The 16,958-nt window shown below is 46.9% G+C and overlaps 1 protein-coding gene across 3 annotated transcripts in view; it reads left to right on the top strand.

The window, feature by feature from the left end:
• The window catches only part of arid4b (AT-rich interaction domain 4B), a 60,902-nt gene extending 45,965 nt beyond the window's left edge, over positions 1–14,937 (top strand). Inside the window, exons 9-24 of one of the 3 annotated variants that reach the window (XM_015943964.3) lie at positions 623–702; positions 4,226–4,302; positions 4,880–5,028; positions 5,105–5,177; positions 7,506–7,600; positions 7,671–7,768; positions 7,870–8,068; positions 8,143–8,321; positions 10,919–11,101; positions 12,033–12,117; positions 12,196–12,319; positions 12,518–13,726; positions 13,802–13,912; positions 14,009–14,233; positions 14,304–14,450; positions 14,559–14,937. In XM_015943964.3, the coding sequence (XP_015799450.3) occupies positions 623–702; positions 4,226–4,302; positions 4,880–5,028; positions 5,105–5,177; positions 7,506–7,600; positions 7,671–7,768; positions 7,870–8,068; positions 8,143–8,321; positions 10,919–11,101; positions 12,033–12,117; positions 12,196–12,319; positions 12,518–13,726; positions 13,802–13,912; positions 14,009–14,233; positions 14,304–14,450; positions 14,559–14,707 (3,183 nt within the window). In that variant the 3' untranslated portion in view covers positions 14,708–14,937. Of the gene's footprint in view, positions 1–622; positions 703–4,225; positions 4,303–4,879; positions 5,029–5,104; positions 5,178–7,505; positions 7,601–7,670; positions 7,769–7,869; positions 8,069–8,142; positions 8,322–10,918; positions 11,102–12,032; positions 12,118–12,195; positions 12,392–12,517; positions 13,727–13,801; positions 13,913–14,008; positions 14,234–14,303; positions 14,451–14,558 lie in introns of all 3 variants that reach the window. The other 2 variants (XM_015943963.3, XM_015943965.3) reach the window with 2 other exon arrangements.
• Positions 14,938–16,958: the final 2,021 nt, after the last annotated feature.

Here is a 16,958-nt window from a genome sequence, read left to right as displayed (position 1 = left end):
TAACCTCAGCACTCAGCAGGATTATGTGATTGCTTCCACCAGCCATGAAATGTTGCAACATGCATGTTGCAGTAAACCAGCTTATTCCTGCTCTAGCGCTGCGCCTCTGCAGGCCGAATGTCTCACAGAGAAACTTGACTCGTCGTGTTATTGAGCTTCCCAGCTCGGCGCCTAAATCCCGTCAGCGTTAGCGCATGCTGACAAGCCTTTGTTGTTGGTGAAAGAGTTACAAGTGGAGCTGGGAGAATGGGAGAGGGTGGAGAAAGCTGTCCTTTTAAATGTACCCAGCAGAGCTCCGCCTCCTGCATTTGTTGTTCTTAGCTTGCTTGTTTGCTGAGCTCGCTGCTGCCTCCCTGTGGCGGTCCGGGGAAGGCTGCTCCACAGTAGCGTTTCATTGTTTACACGGTTCCCTTATGGCAGATGGGTGGAGTGATACGCTGGTACATGTCTCATGCAACAGATGATAGAATGCTGCAACAGCATGCTTTTGGGTGGAGTGTGGCAGTGTGAGCAGCAAAATGAAACTTGCTAACGTGTGAGCCCTGGAGCAGTCAGGCCGAGCTCTGATGGACATCAGAATACCCCCTTTGATCTTTTGACTTTTTGTTTGTTGTGCATTAAGGTCATCTCCCCAGACTGCCACGAAGACGTGACTGTGAAGAAGGACAACATCTTCGTCCGCTCCTTCAAAGATGGAAAATTGTAAGTCTAGAAGAAATGTTCTTATTGCTGCTGATCTGTTTGTGGCTTGTTCTCGTGTTGCTGGTTTACTTACCTGGTTCTGTTACTGCAGCTACTTGTGCAGGAAATCTGATCCGGAGCAGGTCTGGTTTCCAGGTCATGAATAACAACACGGAACAAACACTGACTTCTGTTTTTAAAGATGGGACTTTCCTTCCGTCTCTGAGTCAAGCTGTCGAGCAGCGTCTTTATGAGAGACATCTGACGTTTTTGGGCTGTGGAGCAGAAAAAGTTTGATCTTGTTTATTAAATAATAAAATAGTTTAAATGTTAATCCAGCAAAATATTTGGATGAGTAATCATTCGAAAATAATGTTGTTTTTAAGCTAATGAGGTCCTAATGGTTCCTAAAAGATGGCTGAAATATAAAAACCCCAAACGAAGCGTAGAACTCAGCAGGCTAAGACCTTCCTGTCCAGATAAAAGCAGCAGCTGCAGCATTTTATCAGATCAAAACATCATGGATATTATTAGAGCTGCTCATAATGTCTGTGAGCTTTTTAACCCTTTAGTGTGCACACATCAGCATCATTAGGGTTTTAGTTTGCTATCAGTAAGTCGTTTAGTTCACAGTAAAACAAACAAAGAGCTCATCTTATCATTTAGGAGTGAAGTAAAGCTCCACTCTCAGATGTATTTGATTCATTCTGAAGTCTTAGGCATAAAATGAGCTGCTGGGGTCGGAGGAGATCGCTCTGACCTGTCAGCCTGAGGAAGAACACACAAGAATGTCTTGGATGATTTTGGACATCTTAATATTTTGGAGGATTTTTGAATTGCCTGTATTATTCTCTGTTCTGAGTACAGAGTAGGGCTGGGCGATATAGAACAATAGTATATCAATAAAAAGTCTTTTTATAATGATCGATATCGATAATTATTGAAAAATATTTTTAAAATGTAGAAAATGTGTTTTATGTTTAGCCCTGGCCATTTTATTTTTGGTATTTTTATTTTTTCTTGCTGAGACATCCACTGAGATCACCTGCTTGATCTGAAGGTAAAGATGTAGTTGAAGAAGAAGAAAACATCATTTCTATAGCGCCTCTCAAGATAAAAATCACGAGGCGCTTCACAAAAATAAAAAAATGTAAAAATATTAAAAAGCACTTAGAAAATGTTTTAAAATATATTTAAAATTAGCAAGAATAAGCAATTGTGATTTAAAAGAAAAAATGTTAAGAAAGAGAGAGAGAGAGTGAACAGGAAAGAGGGAAACCAGTGGATCCTGAGGAAGGTGGAATAGGTGGGGAGAGCAGAATAAAGAGAGAGAGGTGAAGAAGGTCATACAAAAGCCAGCGTGAACAAGTGAGTCTTCAGCTGCTTTTTAAAGGAGACCACTGAGTCCACTGATCTCAGGCTCAGGGGGAGAGAGGTCCAGAGTCTGGGGGCCACAGCAGCAGATGACCTGTCACCTTTGACCTTTAGCCTGGTGCTGCACAACCAGTAGGCTTTGATCACTGGACCTCAGGGACCTGCTGGGGGTGTAGGGACTAAGAAGATCACCAATGTAAGATGGTGCTTGTCCATGTAAGGCCCTATAGACCAGAACCAGGATCTTGAAATGAACCCTGAAGTTGACTGGCAGCCAGTGAAGCTGGAGGAGAAGCGGGGTGATGTGGGTGTGTTTGGAGGACTTGGTCAGAAGCCGAGCACAGGCGTTCTGAACCACCTGTAGACGGTTCAGGGAGGTTCTGCTCAGACACGTGAAAAGAGAGTTACAGTAGTCTAAGCGTGAGGAGATGAAGGTGTGGAGAACTGTCTCAAGTTCAGAGCGGGACAGAATGGGACTCAGCTTAGCAACGTTCCTGAGATGGAAGAAGGAAGAGCCAACAAGAGAACTGACATGAGAATCCAGGGTGAGAGCTGGGTCAAAGGTCACGCCAAGATTCCTGACGGAAGGTTTGGTGTGAGAAGCAAGCTGACCAAGAGAGTCTCTGACTTTGGGAACCAGCTTGTCTGGGGCACAGATGAGGATCTCAGTTGCTCCCACTGTGACTGATAGTCAAATGAAGGGTGGAGCGACTGGATTAAACCGGACAGGAGATGAATCTGAAGCCTCGCGATGAGACTTTTTAACAGCTTCCGTGTTTTTAATCCAACAAGCTGTGATATTCACCAGCAACTTCTGATTCAGTGTAATGTACTGCCAGTCAGCTAGCCAGCCACTCAGGTTTATTCTCAAACATCTCTGTGGTTCTCACGGGACATTTTGCTCAGACGGCGACGGTCGCTAAGGGGATGAATCTTGCTGATTTAACTTGCGTAGATTTTTCATCTCGCCGCTCTAAGAGGCTGATATTAGAGGTTTCTGGGTTAAACACCTGGTCACCTTTTCAGCAGTTTTGTAGTGAATTATTTTGCTACGTACACCATGTGATGAAGGCAAGTGGATTTAGGAGGTTAATGGTTGCTGCTGAGCACCTTTATAAAAGCTGGAGCTTGCAGGTGGGGTAGGGGGGGGTTAGATCTGGATCTCGTTTTTCTTCAAAGATTATTCAAACATTTAGATTCATTAGATAGATTAGATAGTTGGAGGTGAGAGCGTGTGATCCGCAGATAAAAAACGCCAAGAGCTCCATCGTAGACTCTGCTGGCCTCAGTTAGCCGGTTGAAGGTGAAAGTTCATGTCCTTGTTTGGAAGGGAAGAACATAGCACGAACCACAAAACATCTGCAGAGCCGTATACCCATAATGCACCAGGGTTCCCCCCTGCACTTTATAAACCCAGCGGGCTGCTACGGACAGTAGCAGAACGATCCATGCACCCCCACCCCAATGGTCTGCCGGGCTCAGCAAGTCTTCTGGAGAACCCCGATGCACCGCATCAAGAACCAAATGGCCTATTGGAACAGAGCTGCTACCAGCTATCAGCATGGTGGTGGAGGGCTGATGGTTTGGGCTCCTTGTGGTCATCAAGTCCACCATGAACTCCTCCTCTTCTAGAGTCTGTGAGTCCATCTGTCTGTGAGCTGGTTGAACCAAACTGGGTGAGAAGAGACACAGATGCTCTTAAATGACTGGAGGTGTTGAAGGGGTCCAAATCTCCAGACCTGAAACTGGTGGGAATGTTCTGGTGGGATCTTTAGAGAGCTGAAAGGAAATGAGGCAGAATTCCTCCCCAGATTTGTGTTTTCGCTCCTAAAGAACTTAGTTTTTGTTTGTTTCACAACAACATGAATCATTTATGGCCTGACAAAGACCTGATCTGAAGGAGGGTGAACTTCCTGGTTTTATGGCTGCATGTTCTGCTTCAGAACTTCCCTCCATGTCTGTTTGGCCGCCTCCAGATCCGACAGTAAACACCAGCCGAGCCTTGAGCCGCTGCACTCATCCATCCATCAGCCAGACGCTGTAAAGAACTGAGGCTGGGAACTCTGTCACGGCTCCTAAGTCTTTTCTAACACCTTCTCCTCACAGCCTTCACTCAGTCCCGTCTTTGTCTTTTTTGTTCATATTTCATTCCTGTTGCCATCTTTTGCAGCTGCATGGTGCTCCGGAAGGACGTCCGTGAGATGAAAGGTGATGGTCCTCCTAAAGCCGATGCGGTCCTGAAACCAGGTAACGTTTAAAGCAGCAGCTCTACGTGAACTGGTGCAGCGAGCATTCCCAGTCCCAGGCATCTGTGCGCTGGTCTGTGTTTTGACACACTTGGCAGGAAAAAAGTAAAATGCTCGGAGTGGGTTGTGGTGATGCAGACAGAAGAGAGCAAGGTTTTAAGTGTTTTGTTCCGGAAACGAGCGCTGCTGTCGCTCTGGAGTCTATCTTTATTTGAAGTCATCACCAGGCTTTTTACGTTCTGCCCTCATTTTTCTGCTGCAGAGCTTGAACTCTTTTGTAATTACTGCAAGAAAACAGATCTGCGTTATCTCAGGTGGTTGACGCAACAACTGTGATATTTTCGACTTTACAAAAGCGTGAAACGAGCATCTGGCAGGGTGGTTAGCTGCGAGTCAAACCCACCTGTGACACTGTGGCTGAATGCTCCTGCTGCTCTGCTTCACCGCAAACACTCCCCTGAGTCTCCTAACGGCATCCTAGATTTTATTTTGGTCTGTAACGTTTTAGTTTTACCATTTAAAGCACATTTTCAGCAGGAATATTATTGTTAAAGTTTTATTTTGTGTGCTTTTGAAAGCGCTTGATGCGGCCGTGGAGTTCCAGCAGAATCAGGTGGTGCCCAGCTCCTGGAAGACGGAGGTGAAAGAGGAAAGCTCCAGCAGCGAGGATGAAGATGAAGATGAGGAAGAGGAGCAGGAAGAAGATACAAGTCGGGAAGAGGAGGAGGTAGAGGCCACGCTTCTGCATCCACGTCCTGCATGTAAAAACGTTCCTTGGCTAATCTGTTGTTTCCTGCCTGCAGGAGGAGGTGGAGCCATTCCCGGAGGAGAGGGAGAACTTTCTCCAGCAGCTCTACAAGTTCATGGAGGACAGAGGTCCGTGCAACAACACCTAGCTAGTGTTTTCGCTAGTTACTGATAAGGGAGTGCCGCATGTTTAAAGGGACTTTACGGAGTTTTGAATCTTTATGCTCGCGACTGCCCCCTCAGGCCAAAAGCGTAACGGCAGCTTCAATAGTAGGCTCGTGCACGAGGCGCGCATGCTGTACGTGCACACTCCTTAACGAAAATAACAGCTGACACAGTCCCGTGTGTGTGTGTGTGTGTGTGTGTGTGTGTGTGTGTGTGTGTGTGTGTGTGTGTGTGTGTGTGTGTGTGTGTGTGTGTGTGTGTGTGTGTGTGTGTGTGTGTGTGTGTGTGTGTGTGTGTGTGTGTGTGTGTGTGTGTGTGTGGCCCGGAGGACAGAGGACAGGAGAACACGCAGCTAATTAATGAAATAATGTGGTTCTGTAGCTTTCTCTTCAGCACAGCCGACAAAGGTTTATGACGGGTCAGTCCTCCTGCATGCTCAGATCATTCCCTTCCCTTGCTTGAAAAATTGTTCCAAAATGAAAGTTGAACCCACATCTTTTTTATCTGTGAATTCAATGCCGTTCGGCGAGTCTCAAATAAAAATTTGGGCATCTTACTGTAAAAAAATATACCATTAATGTAAAAAAGAAACTCTAAATAAACTATGTTCACAACCAGAATCAAACCCAGGTCTTCTGCATGAGAGTCCGATGTCTTGCTAGGCGGGCTAAAGCACCAGTGACGTCTTTTGTATCTGTAGCATTTATATCCTTGATGACAGCTGAAACAACATTCAAAGAACGGTTCGGAGTGAAAATGGCCATTTTGTTGCTAATTAGCAGGAAATATCTAGAAGAAAGTTCTACAGAAAGTAGCTAAGGGTCCTCAGAAATGTAGCTAGCTTTGTCACTAGGCGTTAGGAACAGCGACAAAGTGGCACTGCCTCTCTCTCTGCTGCTAAAGCTACGGATAGCAAATGCTACGGGCGATGCCTGAGCGTGAACGCGCATGAAGCAGCCTGCTCGACCCGAGCATCTCTCTTTTTCTGTGATTTTACAGAAAAACAGGCAATCACAGTAAAAATGCCAGGGCTCATTCTACAGGACCAGGGCATTGCAGGAGAATGTATGAAGAAGACATTTATTATTTCTACACATGTTTTGGCTGTCACACTTCCATAATGCCCCTTTAAACTCTCAATGTGTCAAATCTGTGATTACTCTCATTTTGTTGTGATGGTTTTAACCCTAACCCCCACCATACTCACTGATGTCATCAAGTTAACCTCTAGAGAACTGAGGAGGAGAAAAGGACGGGTTTCTGCTAGTATCTCTTTAAAGCCATACTTTGCAACTTTTTCCCATTTTTAAATCATTTTCTTGAGCCAGTATGTGCTAAAATGACCCTTTACAGGGTTAATGATTGTCCCCCGTGACCAGAATATTCCACTTGTAACTTCAGAGTGGCGGGCCACACTGGTGGGAAGAAATGGAGCCGACATAGCTGGTGCTGCAGTCTGCTTCCAGCATGTTTCCTATATGTTTTAGATCATGAACACAGCTGATGTGTTTAATTTCGTGATGAATCACTTCTGTAGACACTGAGGAAGACTGGAAGACGTTTCAGCTGTTAGAGTAAGAAGTTAGAAACACAAACGCAGAGCGAGGAGAAAAGTTTTGGTTTTGGTTCTACAAACGGACACTGGGGGTGCTAAAAGCAAGTCAAAACTTCCAGATGGAGCATTAGGATTAGTACCTTCATCATAAACCTGCCATGTCCATGTCCTGTGCTTGCCTACTGCCCTCTGGTGGAGGATCTTTATGTGGCTAGGCCCTATTTTATTTCTTTATTATTGTTTTATAACTACATAATAAAATAAAACTGATTAATTCTATCATTAAAAATAAATATTTGTTATTTTTACATCATTATTATTTATTATTTCAGGCTTTAAATGAATAATATTAAAGTAACTAAAACACCAGAACCAATATTAGAGCCTGTTTACAGCTTGAGGTCACATTAAGCCTTTACATAAAATCAGTTTGGTTAAGATGTTCAGGTCTGCGTTTGTTTGAATTTTTTATGCAGAATTGATATATATTTTTATTCATTGGTTACATTTAAAGGTTTGAAAAAGTCTGTTTAAAAATAAATCACTTTGTGTTCAGTAGAAAGGTTTGTATTTGTTTTTGTGCTGTTGTTTCAAAATAAAAGCATTATTAAACTTATGATCAGTGGTTTGTTGAAAAGTCAAGGTCATTCTACCTCCGTTGTCTCTCACTCGGATATTTGGGTTAAAATGAATTCCTGCTTCTGAAACACACCATCCTCCATGTTTCTGTCCTCCAGGAACGCCCATCAACAAGCGGCCCGTTCTCGGCTACAGGAACCTGAACTTGTTCAAACTCTACCGGCTGGTTCACAGATTGGGAGGCTTCGACAACGTGAGTGCTGCTTTACCTTTGGTCCGTTCTCACTTGATTAGTTTGAGATGAACTGATCTTTCCTGAGCAGATTGAAAGTGGCGCCGTTTGGAAGCAGGTCTACCAGGATCTGGGCATCCCCATACTCAACTCAGCCGCCGGCTACAATGTCAAATGCGCTTACCGCAAGTAAGTGCTGGTCCTTCCTCCATGAGTCTAAGATGCTGCTTTTCTTTGTCTCGTCTTGGCGAATCTTGTTAGAAATGTTGACGAAGTTCGTCTCCTTGCAGGTATTTGTATGGGTTTGAGGATTACTGCACCTCCACTGCCATCACGTTCAAGATGGACCTGCCTTTGAAGCAGGGAACCAAGGGGGAGGCGAAATGTGAGGGAGAGGGAGCAGGAACAGCTCCCCTCTGCTCCATCCCTGAAGAGCAACAAGCCCAGGAGGATGGAGATGTTTGCATCACACCTTCCGTTGTCTGCGAGGTGCTCTTTACTCATCACTCTGATTCACATCTGATTGGCGCAGCAGGTGTATTATAACCGTCTCTCCTCTGTAGGAAGAAAAACCTGACAAAATGGAGCCTGAACTATCAAAAACAGAAGAAAGGGACGACGACGACCAAGAAGAAGATCTTTTGAAAGGAGACGCAGACGAGGGCTCGTCCACCTCGCGCCTCGGGAACGTTGACGTGAAACAGGAGGGAGAGGACGAGCAGGAGAACAAGGACACCTCCGGGTAGGTGGTGGCTCTGATGTCCACAGTGGTTAGATGAAACTCCTCCTAATGCAAACACAAACCTCGTGCATGACTAATGCATGAGAAAACTGTCTACAGCTAATAAATGTTACAGAAAGTTTCTTCAGGTAAAAATGACCCGAAGAATTCAATCCAATCTGACCCTAATGACACTAAAACCCACAATCCACCTGTACTTGCTAACCCGAGTGGAGATGTCTCCTCTCTAACTACGCTCTCACACACTCCCCTTTGTGCTGTCATCATTTTTCTTGGCTTGATCGCCATCAGCTGGCAGAGACGTCTCAGAGCAGCAGAGCCTGACTGCTACCCCTCACCTGTCACGCTGTGCCCCCCGTGTTTCTGCTCTGAGACGGTTTCACCGCGGTGAGCCTCCTCCTCCCACTGCACACAACGTCTGGATTCTCTGTCTACTTTTTCTTTTCTTGTTTGGACGGGGTCTTTTGTTCGGCTTTTATTAAATGTTCCATGTGTATGAATGTCGTCACTGAGGCATTAACCATTCAGCTGTGAAACAGAGCTTCATGTGCAGTTTTCCCTTAGAGGAGAAGTAGGAAACGTTGCTTCAAGGCAGTTTGATTTTGTTGTTTAGCTTCATTTCCCCTTTTTTGCTTCCTGTCCACATTTTTGTTGATCTGGACTTCCTGATCAGGTCTGAATGGAGTTTGTGGAGCTGTGGTGTAAAATGGGTAGAGATCGTAGTTTTGGACCGAGTGTCCCATTCTCTTGAAGCCACGGGCTCTTCTCATGAGATCATGCTGGTCACCATCCAGAATGGAAGCTGGACTTCCTTGTTCTGTGACAGACTGTGGTAGCGAGTGCAGATCTGCTCTGTTTTTGATGCAACTCCACCTCGTTGATGTTTACAGGTGTGTGTGCGCGTGTGTGTGTACGTGTGTGTGTGTGTGTGTGTGTGTGTGTGTGTGTGTGTGTGTGTGTGTGTGCGCGCGCGTGTGTGTGTGTGTGTGTGTGTGTGTGTGTGTGTGTGTGTGTGTGTGTGTGAATATGATTGTTTATTTATTTTTTGGTCACTCAAATATTTCTGATCAGCAAATATATTTCTGTCTCAGACAAAGAAAACCCGAGTTAAGAACATTTAATAATTTAATAACAGCTTGAAAATGAATTGTGTTAATCGGCCACATTAGAGGGCTTTCCTGCATGAGCAGCCTGTTCAAGGTCAAAGGTCAGACATTCTTCAGGATGTTCTGCTAGAGAAAGTAATTCGTGATGCCATCAGTTACGGCAAGTGGTCCAGGTCCTGAAGTAACGGATCACCACCACCACTGTTGCTATGGTGATGGGTTAGTTTGGAACTCAAGGTTCTGCTCGTCTCTCATCAGCCAACAGAATCTTGGCTGATGTCTCTGACATCATCAGGATGTTTGACTGCAGAGGTTTTGGTCTTGGTGCCATTTTCCCCTCTTTGTTCCTTGCTTTTTGTTGAATCGTGACCTCTGACCTGCAGAAGGGGGCACCTTATGTTGCTTCTTGAGATCAAGTGTCCCACTTCCTGTTGTCAGACAGGTGAATTCTACAGATCTGGGTGTGGCTGGTGCTGAACCCAACGGGGTTAATGACCTTTTTCACCTGGAGCGGGCTGTTTGGATATTTGTTAATAAATGAAATAATTGTGTGTAAAAACTATTGTGCATTAATTCAGGTTGTTTTTGTCTGAGATTAAAACTTGTTTTCTGATGTGATAAAAATCCAAAAACAGAACCATCTTGTGGGCGGGGCTACATTTTCACTGTTTCTCTGTTTAGTGAGCGGCCATAATTAAACAACTGGGGATGCTTTTATTAAATGTATCTTCACCTGAGCTCTGGAGGGTTTTTCTGATGTAATGTAACTAAAGTAGTTTCCAGATATTTTCTCTGACCGTTTGTTTGGTGGCGTTTCTCTGATGTGGGGTTTGTTTTGTTTGCAGGCTTTAGGAGGTTTCTTTCAGCTGACGTGTTTGGTTTCTGTTTCAGACGGGTTCTGAGCTTTGAGCCGCTTGTTTTTTCTCTTCAGATCAAATCCAAATACTTTTGCTCGGTGCTCCAGATCGCTGCGCTAGCTGCTACGTGGTTGCTGTGCTAACTCGCTCCTGTGGTCCCCTGCTCCTAAAAACTCTTACTGCTCTACCAGAACACCCCCACCCCACCCCACCCCACCTGCCTCCAGCTTTGACTCTCTCCCACTAGCTCCTCCTTGTGGCTGCTTTGTTTCCCCACCGTGTGCGTACATGTGTGAATGAGTGGATGGTGTGTGGATTTAGGGTTAGACCAACCTAAAGTAGAGTTATCTCCCATGATTGTAGAGTTTTGTTATGAAATGTTGTTTCATTTGCTAAAATACGTCATGTGCTTTGTTAACGATGCAGTTGTTTGTCTCCCAAGTGACACTGGACTAGAGTTAAGGCCAGATGAACGCAGGAAGTTCATGTTTGTAGGGCTGTAATGGGGCGGAGCAGGTGTCAGAACAGGGGCTTCTCTACAGCAGGCAGTGGAGTTGGGTGGGTGTGGGCGGGGCTTTGTGTTGTGCCGTGGAGCAGCTTAGGGCCAGGAAGTGCTGAACTGTTTTTCTTACAGGGATGACAGCAGTCAGGAGGGGGAGGAAGGGGAGGAGTTTGAGTGTTACCCCCCGGGGATGAAGGTGCAGGTGAGGTATGGGCGAGGCCGCAATCTGAAGACGTACGAGGCCACTGTGAAAGAGGCAGACGTGGAGGGGGGAGAGGTGCTCTACCTGGTGCACTACTGTGGCTGGAACGTCAGGTAAGACAGGACCTGGGGAGAAATCACCTAACTCCTGTATTCATCCTGAAAAAGGAAGAAAAAAACATTCCTAATTATTGATTAAGCTTAAGGGATCACCGCCTCCTGGTGTCCCTGCAGCTGTAACAAACGCATCCTGATCCAGTCCCATAGTCGCTACTCTGATTATGGAGAACACTGGGCCATCTAGTGGAGGAACAGAACCGATCTTCCTCACTCAATTCGACTTAATCGCCCTGTCTGTCTGTCCCCCAGATGTCTGTCTTTCTACTAAACCTGCAGACAGGCTACGCTTTAACCAATCAGGGACTGGAAGTGATTTTATTCCTCTTGTTAATATTTCAAACCCCATAACGTGATCTGGAGCTTTTGGATCTTTGAATGGCCAAACAAAGTGCTGCTACACTCACCTCTACCTCTCAACCCTCTCCCCCCTCCCCAGCGGGTCAGGGTTAGTGCGGTGTTAAGAGGAGTGTTATAGGGTACCATGACACAGAGGTCAACTTAGTGCAATCAGCATTTCATTGTCTCTTTGTTGTTGTGCGGTCCTCTAGCACTCTCTAAAGTCAGCGGGACGTTCTCTGCATCATTTCTGTTGTGTGTGTTGTTTCATCTCCGCTCACCCGACCCTCGTAGCTCCCTCGGTACCGTCGGAGCTCTGTTGGTTATACTTTTGTGTGGTGGCTGGTGTGTATATTGTTTCTTTTCTTCATTGTAAAGGTTTATCCTGCTTCCCCCCTCTCTCTCTCTCACACACACACACACACACCGGATTTCTGTTGAGGCTTCTTGTGTCACAGCAACGTTTTGGTTTCAGACGGGTCAGGTGTCTGTGTGGTGGCTGGTGTCAGAAAATGTCCTCAACTCCTTCCAATAACCCGAATGTTCAGATCTCTCTCGTCTCTGCTGCTGGGTTTTCATGTTTGTTTAGATATGACGAGTGGATCAAAGCTGACAGGATCGTTCGCCCCGCCAATAAGAACGTACCAAAAATAAAGCACCGCAAAAAGATAAAGGTACGGCCGTGCGGATGGGTCACTCGTTGCTTTTTTACCAGCATGAAACCAAACACTGACTGTGTCACAATCTGACAGAACAAAGCCGAGAGGGACCGGTTGGACAGACTCGGCGACAGAGACGTCCTCGGCCCGTCCTCTGACCGAGTCCCACGCTCCAAATGTGGCCTGAGTCAGGACGTCTTCTCAAAGACGGACCAGGGTGAGGACAAAAGGACTCAGCAGTCTCCAGTCAAGTCTATAGAAATTACTTCTATCCTCAATGGCCTGCAAGGTAGCAAATCTCCTAATCTTAATGGGTGCAAAATTACAGCAGATTAGGATTAGCTCACAATCTAGATTTATTATCACTCCTGATTTCTTGTGAGATCTAATGAAAGTTTTGTCTCCTTCGTCTCAGCCACCGATGGGACCACGGATGAGAGTGAGCACGAGGAAGAGGAGAGAGAGAATAATGAAGAGGACCAGCCAAGCGTCCACAGCGACATCAAAAAGGTCCCACTGGAGCCGCCCTCGATGGAGCCCTGGGAAGCCTTGGCAGAAAGGGCCAAGATGTCCTCGGTCTCAGCAAAGTGCCAGGATGTTGGTGCAGAAGCTACGGAGGTGTTGAAGCGCAGGGGGCCGGCAGACGTGGAGGGCGAGGTCAGCACCAGGAAGAGGAAGTCCGATTTTGCAGCTGAGAGGATCCCAAAAGCTCTGTCCAAAGCCAAGACCAGGATGACCAGGAGTGCAGACTGGTTACCAGGGGCTGCTCCCAGGAAGCTGGAGGAGAGGGGAGCTGCTCCTGAAGGGGAGAGGGGGGGTCCGTCCAGCAGCAGCTCAGATGATGAGAGTGCAACGCTGCCAGAGTCGCAGGTGGAGGAAAATGAGCGGAGCCGCCCAAAAACCAAAGGTTCCCCTTCTAAGAAGTACAACGGGATGAAGGAGAAATCTGGAAGGCAAGCTGGATTTTGGGAGATTCCTGAAAAGAGGGCCAAAGTGTCTGGGAACGCAGAGGAACGAGCTTCTGTTCGCCCTAAAGGACAAAAGGATGTGTGGTCCAGTATCCAGGCCCAGTGGCCCAAAAAGACTCTCAAAGAGTTGTTCTCTGACTCGGACACAGAAGCTGCCAACTCTCCACCCCCACCAGTGCCGCCATGTCTAGAGGAGCCAGATGATGAACAGGACGCTAGACCTGAGGACGAAGCTTCAGAGGAGCACACGGACAACGATAAGCTCCAGGAATTCCCAAGCAGTGGAAGTAACTCTGTGCTCAACACTCCACCGACAACGCCAGAGTCTCCGTCGGGAGGAGGCAGCGTGGTGGAGGACTCCGGTCCTACCCAGCCACCTTCCCCGCCTCCAGCCACGCCCCCCGCCTTGCCTGCAGAGCCGGTTTCTGACAGCCTGCCTCCGGGTCCCATTCAGGAGGAAGGCGGACGCAGCGAAACGGACAGCAGCACTGTGGAAGTGGAGAGTCTGGGTGGAGAGCTGCAGGAGCTCCCGCAGGACGAGGGGGCGGGTTCCCTCTCTAAGGTTTACGACGTCAGCCTGTCCTGCAACAGCAGCAGCAGCTGCAGCTTAGAGCTGAGCAGCAGCAGCCAACAGGACAGCGAGCAGAAGTCCAAAGGTACCAGCGCGTCCGTCATTCATTCCTTCAGCTTCTCGTTTCACCGTCTGACCATTTACTCGTTTTTCTTTCTAGCGTCTGCGAGTCAGAAGCGGCAGAAGGAATTACAGGCCGGCGGAGCCTCGAAGAAACACAAGCCAAACCGCAAGAGCCTCGGAGTGCCTCCCAAAAAGAATAGGAAAGCAGGTAGAACTCCAACCTCCTGAGGCTTTCTGAGACTCCCGGTTCCGTGTTGTCCCGTTTCCTGATGCCACGCTAACGTTGATGCTTTCTCCCCTCCAGCCAACAGCAGTGACAGTGAGGACCAGTCTGTGGTTGAGGGCGCCGCCAAGTCGGCCGCCTCTAAGAACAACGCATCAGATCTGAAGGCTGCCACGTCGCCTAAGTGTCATGGCCGATCTCCTCCCTCCAGCCATAAGTACCACAAGCACTGTGACACGGATCACAGCCACCACAGGGACAGTCATGGACGATCGCCACGCGTGTACAAGTGGAGTTTCCAGATGTGTACGTGGCTTTCTGTCTGTTTATATTTGTTGAGATCTTATTTCTAACCCACTTCCTCGTTTCCTCTCAGCTGATCTTGAGAAGATGAACAGTCTGGAGAGGATTTCATTTCTTCAGGAGAAACTGCAGGACATCAGGAATCACTACCTCTCCCTCAAGTCTGAGGTGGCCTCCATCGACAGGCGGCGAAAACGCATGAAGAAGAAGGAGCGTGAAAGTGAGTCCGCTCCTCGCCTCCTTTAGCTCGATCACCAGGATGTGGACGTTTTCCTCTAACGTGAAACTTTTCTTATGACTAACACCAACCCTTGTTCCCGTTCTACAGGCACAGTGGTGGCCTCGTCCTCCTCCTCGTCCTCGTCTCCGTCCTCGAGCTCGCTAACAGCAGCAGTCATGCTGACGCTCGCCAACCCTCCGGTATCGTCCTCATCCTCCTCGTCTCAGAACTCCGGGGTGTCCGTAGAGTGCAGGTGACACGACGGCGCCGCGCGGAGCAACCGCACCGAGCACTTAACCGGCGCCCTGAGGTCTGCGGGTCACCGGCTTCATTCCCTTTCAGCTGGACGGACAGACGAGCCCGCCCACATACTGTAACTGCTGGGGCACAAAAGCCAGACGAGAGACTGTAACACCAAATCAAGCACTATTTTCTACTGACAACTGTTTCCTTGGCAAGCTATCGGCACTAAAGTGCACTTTTACAAAGGGTGTGAAGTTTGTCACAAAACAAAGACAAAATTCTCCAGATTTTATTTTATTTTTTTTTGCTCTTCTTAATCGAACATTTCCAAGCGTCGTTTTTGCGAGCAATAACCATTTCCGATTGATGAAGTCGTACCGGTAAGGACCCCCTTCTGTTTACCTGTTCTCCAGCTCAGCGTGGCTCAGTCTTGCCGTGTTACCGTGGGAATGTCCGAGGAGCGCCGCCTCGATGGCATCAAGGGCGTAGACGACCTTTGCTACGTTTCTGTCATTAAAGAAGCCTTCATGCGGTCAAAGCCGAAGTGCTCGCTCTTCACGGGCGTGTAGTCCCGTGAAGGTCGTAGGTGGGGTTTCGGACCGTCTGGTCCTCCAGTAACCTCAGCGGATGAACATGGAATGATACTGTAGTGCCTTTTGTTCTTCTCTGCGGGGGCACTTTGAGAAGGGACAGCACTTTTACCCGTTTCTGATCCTGCTCTCAGCTCAAAGGGCCGTCTGGAATAATGTGTCCCCTGAAGAATGCTGTAGGAGGAGCGAGCAGCGAAGGGCTATGTCTGACAGGAAGCCACAGATTATGGTATTATTTAAAAACAACTCTAATGGATCACCTGTAATCTACTACTGAATACTCACCCGGCCTCTGTGTTACTGCCAGTTTCGGCAGAATCAAATGTGCAATGATGAAAGCTGAGGTTCATCTGCCTTTTCTGTTTTTTTAGAAAAACTTTTTTGTTCTGGTTTTAACCCCCGCCCCCCCACGTCCAGTCATCTTCACTGAAGGTGTGATGTCTGTAGCTGGATCAACACGAGTTGACTCTGTAGAAGCAGAATCCCACATTTGCAGTGTTCCAAAAACTCGAGTTTTATATTATTTATATTTTTGCTGCATTAAAAAAAGAAGAGCCACATACGCGTTGGAGGTGACGTTTCCTGAGTTTACTCATGATCTCAACGAAAACGCCCGCTTCTCACACTCATCCCCGTCTTACCCGTGCTATGACGAGAATAAAGGTAGAGCTATTGTAAATGTGCATTTATATCATAAAATAGCATACGTGTAAACATTTCTAAAGGTGTTTTTCCTTGTATAGACCCCACTACTGTATAAAAACCCAAAGTTACATTTTGTTCAGCACATGTATGTAATTGTATGCTTTTGTTATACATTTGTATATTGAGAAGTGTTTTGAGTCGAGCTATTTAATATCTTGCACTGTTAATAACGTGTACTTTTCTGTACAGACAGTTTTAACTAGTTTCATGTGGAAAACCTGAGGGTTACAGCGTTTTTTCTCAGTTCCTTTATGTTGTCTTCTACCCTGGCCCATAGTTTTTCTTTGCCCCGCCCCCTTTAAATTCCTGTTGGCTTTAGATTATTTTACTTTTTGTTTTTCTGTAGTTTTTGCTTGTTGGAGTCGAATGGTGGTGCTGGATGTGACGGTTTTCCGACATGGAAAACCGTACGCATCATAGATAAAGTAAGGAGCTTATTGGAAAAATGCTCAATAGTATTTATTAGGCTGATCTGATGATGGTCATTGTGTAATTTATTGTAAAAATGTAAGCAAAGCAGAAGCCTCTGTTTGAAATAAATGCCATAGTTTGTGAACCACTCGTCTCTTCTTTTAGTTAATTCTGACTGTTTTTACGTTTTTAGAAATTAAAGGTCAGACTGTCCTTCAACTGAAGGTCAATTACAACTTTTGGGCGGATGGGCTAGTTTTACAGCATGAATGTTAAATGTGCTGGTGCCTATCTCCAGCGGTCAACGGGCAATCAGGCGGGGTACACCCTGGACAGAGAGCCAGTCCATCGCAGGGCAACACAGAGACACACACTCACACCTAAGGACAATTTAGACAGACCAATCAACCTAACAGTCATGCTTTTGGACTGTGGGAGGAAGCAGGACCGGAGAGAACCCACGCATGCACAGGGAGAACATGCAAACTCCATGCAGAAAGATCCCAGGCTGGGAATCGAACCCAGGACCTTCTTGCTACAAGGCAACAGCTCTAACCAC

Source organism: Nothobranchius furzeri, chromosome 12 (assembly GCF_043380555.1).
Source record: "Nothobranchius furzeri strain GRZ-AD chromosome 12, NfurGRZ-RIMD1, whole genome shotgun sequence".
In the NCBI taxonomy this organism is placed as follows: Eukaryota; Metazoa; Chordata; class Actinopteri; order Cyprinodontiformes; family Nothobranchiidae; genus Nothobranchius; species Nothobranchius furzeri.
The sequence above is the reverse complement of the archived record's forward strand: the minus strand, read 5'-3'. Positions and strand labels throughout refer to the sequence as shown.